The sequence below is a fragment of the Antrostomus carolinensis genome, unplaced genomic scaffold (genome assembly GCF_000700745.2).
Source record: "Antrostomus carolinensis isolate BGI_N321 unplaced genomic scaffold, ASM70074v2 scaffold19834, whole genome shotgun sequence".
Classification (NCBI taxonomy): Eukaryota; Metazoa; Chordata; class Aves; order Caprimulgiformes; family Caprimulgidae; genus Antrostomus; species Antrostomus carolinensis.
This window is the reverse complement of record NW_010311674.1, coordinates 48554-60457: the sequence shown is the minus strand read 5'-3', so window position 1 is coordinate 60457 and position 11904 is coordinate 48554. Positions and strand designations below refer to the sequence as shown.

Genomic DNA, 11904 nt, shown 5'->3' with positions numbered 1-11904 from the left:
TTAAGTTTCTCCCTGCCCGTTTCTCCAGCCTCCATTTTCATTTCACTCAAGATCGTAAATTACAACTCTACCCTTTGAAAGCCTCAAACTTTATCCTCTTTTGCTAACAGCTAAAATGAAAGATTAATCCTAGAAAGAAAAGTTGTAGTACAGCTGTACTTTCCAGCAAAGGAAGAGTAACTCGGGATCAAAACTCCCTGCTAGGTTTTCTCAGAGATGCGCTTCCACTTAGGGAAAGGTAACTTTCCCTGCCCTTCCCACCACATCCAGCAGTGCCCCTTACCCGAATTGGACCATGGAAGCCCAACTCTGCTACTTGGTTCTCTGTCCAGAGACACACTGTCTGGTCACCAAGTACAGGAATAGCGATGAATGTGAAACTCTTGCATATAAAGCAATGAAGTTAACAACTCAAAAAATACTTAACATCCACTGCTCTTCCACCCAGCTTGTTGACATTTTGCTATCATCTGTCCCTATGTTATTTCGTCCTTCTAAAATATACTTATATGTAGATGATGTTCTACAACACATAATTATGAGAATGTAACATTTTCACAACTTTTTTGGTTTTATGATACTTGTTAAAAAGTGAACTTTTTCTGACAAATTAATTTAAAAAACCTGTGTCGTGTTCAGAAAGTTGACATTACTCTAGACAGGAAAGGCATTTCATTTCCAGATGCACTTATCAGAAACTTACAAGGAGCTAATGATTAGATGACAGAAAATAACAGCTCACCCACTGAACACACCAGCAGGATTACTATGCAGTTCATGAAGAGATGGATCAGTCTGCTTAACAGCTGTTTATCTTCATTATAAAGTTATTTCCCTCTAACAGCAATCTATCTGGGAAAGTCTCTACTCTTAAACCTCAGAAAAAACAAACAAACAAACAAAACAAAACCCAAATATGAAGCACAATGCCATTTAAATTAAATTCTCCCAACATTTCAGTGATCTGCATCATTAATTATCTCAATTATACACATTTTCATTACAGCTTGCTAGTCTTGTCTCTGTGCTCAGAATAAGTTCTCCAGTCAGATTTAATAAGCATATAGAATTGATGGGGCACTTATTTCAGTCTACTGAATAGATTTCAGCTGAAGCAAAAGCTCCAAAATCTGATACAACAACCAAACAGTCTTAATTCAGATTTCTATCACAGTTAGCTCTCTGAATTGGCATTTGTAAACCAGCAATATTTATTATTTTAGGAAACACAATATAACCACAGTTCAACTTACTTAAAAACCAGTTAATGAAAACATATTTATGCTCACTTCTGAACCAAGCATTTAAATACAACCTAGAAACTCATGAGGCCAGTTAGACTTAGGTACCAAGTGAAAGCAATGCTAGCATAAATATATTAAACCCACACACTTTTTCTTATGAGTCATATTAAATAATTACAATTCTTTTGTAAAGGATACAAGGATTGTTGTCATCAATGCTGCAGTTGTCCAGGATCAAGGGAATGCCATCTAACTCATAAACCTAAACAAAAGCAAAAGTTTAATTTAACAGATGTCTCAATAATACTAATGGTGTTTCATGCAAAAAATATATAAAAGCATAACAGATATCTTAGTTCCATAAAAACCACTAAACACAAATTAGAGAGTAAATATGGTATTATGAGCAGTAAGTATCACAAAATAGTAACACAAGCAGACATTAATTTGACATTCCTCCTTCATTTAGCATGTGTTTGACTGAGGTATTTTCTATGTCATGCTCACTGAGCCATAAAAACTATGCTTATTGACAGCTCATGCTTGCTTCCAGAAGGAAGCAAAAAACTACTGAGTGAAAAAAAAAACAAACAAAAAAACAGAAAAAAAAGAGTTGAAAAATGCATATACACACACAAGTTTGCATGGGATGATATGTCTTTTCTGTCTTCTGGTTACCTATGCAACCTTCAGAAGCAATGTTATCTGTATGTACCTAAGCACGACTTCTTTATATCAAGAGCCATTGACTTTTTTCCTTTGATAGGATGTTCATTATGTTATTAGGAAACCAGCAAAGATGAGATCTGCAATTTTTTCTATATATACATGTGTATTCAAAAATTATAATAATATATTTGTTTGTGTGGATGACATAACATATAATGCTAACAGACTCATACGTATGTCTATACGCACCGACACTACTAAGAACTCAGGATAAACTGATGTTAACAATAAATTTGTAGCACAATTATCTCAAAAAAAGTACATTCCATAAGAAATTTAACTAGATTTGTAAGGTACACTGTAACATATTTATAGCTTTAGAAAGTGTTACTTATTTAAATGAAAATCTGTTTTAAATTATATGCAAAATTTCAACCTCGGAAATACCTTCTTAAGACATATAAGTGGTTTTGGTTTTTTTTTTAATTATAGAAGTAGTTTTAAAAAGACTTGAGAGCATGACGATTAATTGTTCATATTCTTATACCTGTATATTGTTTAAATTCTTTAAGCCATTTGGACATGGTCCTGTGCAACTTAATGTACATTTAAGCAGCAGGGTTGGACAAGAGGTTCCTCCAGAAGTCTCTCCCAGCTTCAACCATTCTGTGATAGCCAAACCATACTTGTCCAAATCTTAAATTCTTTAATTCCTTAAAATTTAATTTCAAACCAAGGACTAGCAACGCAAAGGAATTTAAACAGAACATCAGCTGAGACTGTGGCTTGGTGATGGGATTCTCTCTCCTATCTTTTTTGCCCAAAATAAGATGTGTTTTTATGTACCATGTAAAACAACAAATCACAAAGTTTAAACTGCAGGATGAATCAGCTTTCTGAAATGCAAGTTCTATGGTAAGAGAGGAAAGCTGGATAGGAGGAGATTTAGACATGAAATCCAAAACTGACTACTGATCAGCAAAACTGAATTCAGAGACAAATCTAAGCACATCCCATCCCTTTTACAAGTTCATTTTCAGAAAATATTATTACAGAATCTCAAGCCGTAACATAAGAAAGTAACAGTAACAGAGATGGATATACAAACGGACAAAGTTTACATGTAAGAAAAGCAAAGAGCATTGCTAGCTCTTAAGACCTAACTGGCACATCTGTGCTAACAAGCATAACTATAGCTACCTGAAATACAGTTAATAACACAAGTTTAAAAATATTCATTCTTTCCACAATTTTTTTGTGTGTTTTCCAAAGGTCGTGCATCATGTATGATGTCATACTTCAAAGCCTGAACGAACTGAGCTTTCAGTAATATAGTACCTGCACGTGCTCGGGAAACATTAGTTCTTTGATTTTTATGCTGTAGCCTAACTCTGACATGCCTACAATGTTACCTTTTATTTTCTATCAGTGAAATGCTGAACAACACAAATTAATCTAGATTAAGTGCTGTCAACTGAAATAAACCATGCAATCTGTTCCAGTGCAATCTAAATAAGACGTTCAGTTAACAAAGTAAGTAAGTATTCGGGGAAAGTAAAAATTTTCATTAAAATCCCCACACATTCAAAAAGTTACTGTGGGAATATAATGAGATTCCTTCCAAGTTAAGTGCGAACAGAAGGAGCAAACCACAGTCTTTGTGGTATCTTAATGTAAAGACCAGCTGCTAACTACCACTGCCTAACACACTGAGAATCTCAGCTTACAATTAAATTGTACATATAATTTGATCAAGTTAGGTATAGCTTTTGCTACCAGTATGCCAGCTTTAGTACGTCACCTGTGACTTATTACACAGTGAAATGAAGCAGGGAAAAAGAAACCTTACAATGTGCCTACCCAAGCCAAACCTATATACTTCTCAGCAAGGCGAAGAGCTCCAGTTCCTCAGCAACCACTGCTAGAGATGTTGCAGTCCATGCCAGCTGCTCATGAACCACCAATGATCCACTGAAACAGCATTTGATGGTAATTCATGCCAGTGTACTATAATAATCTGGTCTGCAAAGTGAGTCAGTTCAGTAATTGCTCTGCATTTCTGCAGTCTCAGTCATTTCTGCAACGAGTGCCACGGATAATCAAAGGAAGGAATCACTGTCCCCCACCAGGCTGTCCCATTTGTGTGCTGAAAGTCTCTCGAATCTTCTCACTCTCACCTGCCTGTAATCTCCCACATCAGTAGATTTTTGTAAATATTGAGAAATCATTATTCTAGGTCTCAACCTCTTACACAGATTTATTTGAACTATATTGCCCAATACAAAGAAGTTAGAGATTCTTTCCAACTAATTATTGGCCTCAGAGTTTTTCCTTTGAAGAGAAATGTCTGCAAAATGCACAGTACAGACTAAGGGTGAGGACCTTTTGCAGGGACCTTCTGCAGGGCTTGGGAAAGGAGTTAATATTGCACAAGCCTCAAATCTCACTTTAAATAAGGTGCAAAAATATCCTCGGAAGAAAACATGTAGTGAAATTGGCTGTAATCCATCCATATTTTGGAAGAAACTATAGACAGAAACTAAGCAATAGGACAGTTCTGATGCCTGTCTTGTAAACATAATTGCTCATATTGGTCTGTGTTACAAAAGATCACTAAAGCTATTCTCCATTGACATTATTGACAACATAGCTGACCAATAACATGGAACTGCACTGGACTGTAAAAAAACTACGTGGTTATTTTATTATGAAGAACTATAATGCTTTATTCTGAACTACACTGAAACAATCAATGAAGCTGCAGCTTATGTGTAGGCTGAAATCTTGACCACCTTTAATGTGCTGCAGCTTATGTGTAGGCTGAAATCTTGACCACCTTTAATGTAATTACAAAGGTTATTTAAAACAAGTTTAAAATTGAAAACATACATCTCTCTGTTAGTGATGTCTACTGCTTCAGTCAAGTCAGTACCAAAAATCTTGCCCTAATGTTACTGTGTCAGCTTCTGAAGTTGTTTTCTAAAAAGCAGAAAAATATGGCATTCAGCATTCAAAGGCAGGTGTCTATCTCCACCAGTTAAGAACATCTTTCACAACACAGCTTTATATTGATGTTCCACTTGTGTTCTGTACTTGCCTTTGAAACATAAAGATCAGTATCACAACGGCGAGAAATGTAAATGCATTACACCTAAGAAAATGCCTTCCCCAGTGACAAAGTGACTGCTAGGTTTTTTCTCTTTCTTTGTACATGGAATTTAACAATCTATTTCAATTTCTTAAACCAGACACTAAACAGAAGCCCATGTAGGCAGAGACGCTATATAAATATTAAAGAAGAGCTTATGAAAGTGACTACCCAGACCATATATGCTTACTGCTCTCATGGCCAAGGAAAAACACAGTGTTCTATTTAGATGGTTTGGGACATGTCAGTCCTAAGGAAAAAGCTATGCTTTTTCTCTTGATAACCAATGAATACATCCAGACAAAAATTAAAGCTTTTATGCTATCTTACAGAATTCACATTTATTGACCAATACATAAATAAGGTCACTAACATAACTAGGAATATCTGCCTGAACAGAACTACCTGCAATTATTTCCCAGTATCTTCTTATGAAATTCACACAAGTAATTATAAGTAATTAATAAGTCACAGCAGAGCCCAGAGAAAGTATAAATTAACCATAGACTGTTTCTTGAATCTTTCCCTCTAGCAGCAATGGAGCCAAGCTCAGGGTTAAGAATGCAAACTCCCCGAGCATGACAGTGCTTGTTGCTGAACAAGAAATCTGCACACATCTAGTAAAATGGAACTACAATCTCCAGGTCCAGCAACTATACATAAAGTAACAGAAAACCTCCAACAAAAAATAGTATCTTCAAAGAACTGTCAACACCTCAGGCATTAGAAACATTATCTAGTCAACTATAAGAATAATATTATAGAAAAGGTACATTTATGCCTTTAAATAACAACAGTTTAAACATAAATTTTTCTTCCACTAGAATGTGACAGATTCTTAGTCTTCAATCAATGCAGAAGGCAGAATGAGAAATATGTTTGTTTCAGCCACAGAAATGTTTCTATTTCTTAGAAATTGTTTGGAGTAACTATAGATAAGCAAAAAGAACTGTGGTCTCACCAACAGAAGTAGATTGCTAACAATTTGAGTAATCCATGCTAACACTCACTCTCTTCTTACATAATACTGACAAGTAAATTGACAAATAGAAAGGCAGATTTCTAGTTCAAAAAGTGCTTGTGGGGGAACACACACTCTAGAAACATGTCAAAAAACAGGAACAAACAGGAATCATTAATATGGAAAAACTCCAGATACGACATTCTTCACAGATCACCAGTTTCCTACCAGAGAAAAAGTCTGTCTCCAACCACGCTTAGCTTCAGAGTATTGAATTTCAATTTACATTATGGAACTTAAAAAAGGTTTCTGTGAGCAACAACACTGGCAAGCTTCACATTTTATGGACTTGGCTCCTTCACTGCACTCTTTGCAATGCTCCTAGTTCTGCTGCACAGCTAATAGTGTCAAAAACCACGCAAGTACCAAGACACGGTTCATAGGTACAGCTGTGCTGAACAGTTGTCAAACATCAGTCTCAGTTTGCAGTGGATCAGGGATTAAGCTACCACTATCTAACTTCCCCTCTCAGTACCACTACTTTGGGTTTCTCATTCATCTATTTGCTGATTCTCCTGAGGCAAAAAGTAGGAGTATAACAGTATTTCTGACACCCCTATTTCTCTGACAAATTTGATTTAAACTGGTTAATGGATATAAAAGCTGGAGGAGGTAAAGTAAGGGAGAAGGGGAAGAATAACACAGCTGGGATGGCACAACCACAGACAACCTGAAGAACGTATTAAGGTCACAGGAAACACACCTATTGACTATATTTTCTGTTTTCTCTTAGTACCCTAGATTACTGAAATTATTATCTTTCAACATACTTCTCAAGAGCTGAATCATCAAGATATTAACATCCATCTTACATGAAACAACAGCATTCTAAGCTGTATCAACAGAAGCATAGCCAGCAGATCAAGGGAAGCAATTTTTCTCCATGGTACTTAGACTGCAACCTACTTAAGGGGTTGAAGCTATGCCATGGGAAGTAGTGAATGAGTTCCTTGTTTTGCTTTGCCTGCACGCGTGGCTTTTGCTTTATCTATTAAACTGTCTCTATCTCAACCCATGAGTTTTCATTTTTACTCTTTCAGTTCTCTCCCCCATTCCACCAGGGAGCAGTGAGTGAACGGCTGTGTGGTGCTTAGTTGCCAGCTGGGGCTAAACCACAACATATCTGCATCCAGAAGGATGAGAAGTAATGGCCTTCTCATTCACATTACACATTCAGAAAGTATTTTTAACAGCAATGGTTAGTCGAGCACTGCAATACATTGAAGCATGAGTCTCAAAGACTCCTGGAGCACTCTCCAATATTGCAAGTCTTCTCAAATGATCTGACAAATCTGTTCCGCTCTGGACAGGAGAAAGTTTAAGACCCTTTGAGTCCCTTCTGTCTCAAAGTCTGCATGACTTTCTCAGACAGAAAATCATACGAGAATAAATCATGTCAAAGAAAAGTGATCCAATTAAATACACATTGGGGATTTGTTGCCAATTTTTTGTCATCCTTAACGATATGTTTAAGTCTTATTCCTTCTGAATGTACCACATAAAGACTACAAAATGACTACGTAATGAGAAATATATCCTTCAGGCCCTGCCACTAAACAGGCTAACCAATGGGAGTCACTTTTCCTCTAAGACCTGCTCAACAAGATAAGTGATTAGTAACTAGATGTCTGGGTAGAATCCAGCATTCAATTTGAGCAACAGAGAAGCTTAATACGAGTAGGAATATATCAACTGGTTGGGTTCAAAAATTGGCTCCTCTGCAGCTCTGAAGGTACCGAAAAACATTGTTTCATTTTGTTCATTTGTGAGTCTCGGTTTGGGGGTTTTTTGTTTGTTTTTCCAAGCAGCAGAAGTGACAGGAGATACCCAGGAGATTCTACTTCAAAGGACAAAAGAACACTTTAATCCCTTAGTGCTAGTGGATTCCTAGGTCTACTGCAGACTACAGGAACTTTGGCTTAGAATAGAGGCAGCTGTGGCTTGCGGCAATCAAGTCTATTATTGGAGTTCACCACATCCTGCAGATCTACTGAAATACTTGTGGACAGAGGCTCCTTTCTCCAGGACATCACAGCAGACTTGCTTAGCTAGTTTGAGAGCTCCTTGCACCAGTGTGGAAGACTTTGAGAGCTAAGAGAGATCTTTCTGTCCATTTCAGTCAAGGCAGTGTCCAGAGAATACTCTTCCACCTACTATACTGGTTACTTAAGCATGTATTTAACATTTTAATGTTTGAAATTCAGAAATCACGGTAACAAAACTTGTTGTTCCTGCTACATTAATTTCAAATATGTTCTCCCTCTTTCAGCATTATTTACTGGAGAGGTATCAGGTTTATTTCAACTCTCCCTCGCCTTCTTCTGGAAGAAAAAAAAAAAACAATAATAAGAAAAAAAGTCACAGAATCTAAAATCTTTGTGATGCCCAAAAACTCTCCAAAGAGAACTGGTTTAGAGGATAAAGGTTTTGGCCTTATTGAGGGAGAAAGGAAGAGAACACAAAGGTACCAAGCACACAATCAGGACTGAGCCAAAACAAGCAGAAGCTAGAGTGTCCAGCTACTAGGAGAGGGTAACAAGCTATTTCAGTTGCTGAATAATTTTTTCCACTAGTCCTTCCAAGAGCAAAACACAGGAGTTTCCAGCCATTGAGATGATAATATAAACACTTGAGAATTCAGAATAGGTTCCCGCAAGAGACAGTAACACAATTGGTTCATTTGTTTTTTAAACAATTCAGCTTTCATCATTCACTTACAGTTCCTGAAACAGAAACCACTTTTCAGTAACAAATAGATGCTGCTATGAGGAGCAGGCTCTTGGCTCTTTTTAAGTTTAGACCTCCTACTTCACATGGATAAAAGTAAGGTCCAACACAAGACAGATTTCACTTGAACCACCCAATATTTGCTAGTCTGGTCTCTGCCTCTCCTAGCAGCAGTAAGAGAAAACAATGATGCTAAGCATTATCCAGTATTAAACCCCTGTGCTTTATATCAGTTGAATTTGAACCAATTTGCATCAGCAACAAAGTAGATGTTTCTCTACTTCTAATCACTCATTATCTTATTTCTCAAGTCCACTAAAACCAGTAATCAGACAGTCTTAGTTTGCTGATTTTCAAATAATTGTTATAGAAGAGGTTCTCTGAATTTTTTCTTTCACCAGAACAAAGAAAGTTAGTTAAAGGAAATTAAAGGTAAGAATTAGCTATATTTACAAGAACTGAGCTGAAGACACAACTTATAGATGCTCATCAAAATTTCAAAATTATAGTTTGTTCCAAAGCAGAGTGAAAACCAAAGACTTCAAATTACTTCAAAGTTCTGAAAAAATACAGATATAAATGTTGGTAAAGTCACATGATTCATTTCAGCCATTATAATCACCATTGCAATAGGAAGTTCCAAGTCATTCTGGCAAGCTGCCACTGTTTTGGTGGGTGCGGTATTTTTGTCTTCCATGTCAAGCTTAACAGATCATTTTAAGCATCTCTCAACTAAAATAAGGGACTTTTTTTTGTTGGTTGTGTGTACTGGGGTTTTTTTGGGGGGTGGTTGTTTTTTGGGTTTGGTTTTTTTTCAGTTTCACATTTCACATTATATTAGAATAGCTTTCCTTCTGGAATAAAATTCCAAGCATTCCATAAAATATCCCAATTTTGAAAAACGTTGTCATTGACAGAAAAATAGATTACCTCAGAATGTTTCTGTTGAAGATTTCCTCATTACTATTCTACATGTGATCAGAGTCTTCTAGCCAAAAATTAGTACAACAGTCTTGACATTCTCTATTAACCTCTTCACTCTATTCCTCATGCCAACTCTGGTACTTACTTCATTTCTCACCCAACAGCCTGCACACCTGCTTTACTGCTTACCTTCTCTCAGTATTGCAACTGCTCCTTCAACTATCCCCCAAAAATGCCAGCTGCTTGCAAGTTAAGAGTGGGAATAGAAAAGGATGAAAACCAATTCAAATTCAAACCCTCTTTTGAAGACACCCTCACTGAGGCCACATGTGTCATCACTCTCCCACATCACTACTGTATTCCAAAACTGCTTCCACTCCCAGCATCAGGGATTACAACTCTTCCTTGGAAACTTCTGAATTCAGCAAGCAACTATAAATGTCCATCAGATGTCCTGTGCTCTAATGATGACTTTTGTTGTGTCCAGCATTACTTAACTCTCTCCTTTATTTCACTTTGAACCAAGGGTTTAAAAAAAAATTATACGTCAGATACAAACTAATCTATGGCAAGGACAGCAACACACAATACTCAAATGACGTGTGAGAAAAGATCTAGGATTATTTCAAAATATACAATGATTTGTGCTGGTGACTGCTGCATTTGATGGTAAAATTCTGCAGCTAAATATAAGAGCATGCCACACTGAATTGTAACACTTGGAGTGCACTGACTCAAGACTAAAAGCAAAGTACCACAGCCACCCAAGTGGTGGCAGTTTCCCATAATGACACAACCCAGAGTGTGTCATTCGTAACTGCAATTATGAAGTGACTTCAGTAGTGACAAGTTTGTTTAAGGAACTGTAAAGAATAAGTTACCGAGTATATTTTTATCACTCCAAACTTCGCAGTCAAGGGGAATGGGGGTAAATAAAAAAAGGAGAAAGCTAGTAGGCTTGAAGACTGAAAACAGCACACAGATATTATTAAATGGCATTCACTATTGTCTGCTTCCACATTCTCTTGTGTGCAGAGCTTCCAAGATTTTAGTGACAGGTCAAAGAACAAGCCATTAATTTTCTAGTACATGTGTAAAGGACATGTACTCCATTACATGTTAAGTATAAAGCTATCCTTGATGACAATTACATTTTTCATGAGGTTAAAGCATAGTAAAACAAAACAAGTGTTTCAGGAAGGACTGTAAAATGCCTTTCTAGAACTCTACAGAATTGATTATGGTAGACTGTGGGACCCGGCTGACTACTAAAGTCGGAAGACAGTTTAATGGTGGTGCTGCTTGTGTTTTAAATCAGACAAGTCAGGGAAGCCTTCAGAAGTCTGCAGCCAGCCATTCAACTCCATTGCTTAATACTGCAGTAAAAATGCTTCTCACTGAGCAATGCCAATTTCATGGTCCATTTTATAAGAAATATCACATTTTCCAAGAAATATATAAATAACAGAATTATGGTCCTTTCAAAAGAAAAAAAAAAACAACCCAAAAAACAAATCTTGCAATTACAATAATTGCTTTGTTTCAGGACTAACAGATGTGCTCTCAATTCACTGCAGAGCAATACGTACAACCTACTGGAGACATTTTCTTTATAATACCTTCAAGTCACAGAGTATTCTTCATCCAAAACAGAACAGGTGGCACATCATTTCAAATACACAGCCAAGCAAGTATGTTTTCTTTTGTTTTTTTTCCGCAGGAATCTGTTGGCTTCCTTTGTATTTTAGAATCCTGTATGAAGTATCAGTCCTGGTCAATTAAGGCCCTTTCATTTCTTCCTACAAGCAATTTTATAAGCAAATTCAGTACAAGTTTTATTTATTCAATGCTCAGTACACAAATAAATCCCAACAACTTTCACTGGAACATTCAGGAAAGGTAAGAGAAGGATGAAGTGTTCAGCTTGACTTCATAACAAGGACTAGGTCCTCTTTTAAATGTGATCAAATACTAAGCTCCTTTCAGTCCTCTTTCATAAGCTCTGTATACTCAGCTATCAGTTTCTGCCCATATTAGCTAAAAGAACAGTGATTAAAACCTACATTTGCTTCATATATAGCAATAACAGATTGACTAACAGGTGCTGGGTTTTACATATTTAAGTTTCTTTTGGAGAAAGCAAAGTAAAACAAATTGTAAACAGAGTAAAA

At 36.6% G+C, this 11904-nt stretch overlaps 1 protein-coding gene across 1 annotated transcript in view; it reads right to left on the bottom strand.

The window, feature by feature from the left end:
- Positions 1 to 283: 283 nt before the first annotated feature.
- The window catches only part of ATXN10 (ataxin 10), a gene marked incomplete at both ends in the record, with an annotated part of 56487 nt that continues 44866 nt past the window's right edge, over positions 284 to 11904 (bottom strand). Inside the window, 2 exons of the mRNA XM_010166807.1 lie at positions 284 to 382; positions 1423 to 1506. Coding sequence (XP_010165109.1) covers positions 284 to 382; positions 1423 to 1506 — 183 coding nt within the window. The remainder of the gene's footprint in view (positions 383 to 1422; positions 1507 to 11904) is intronic.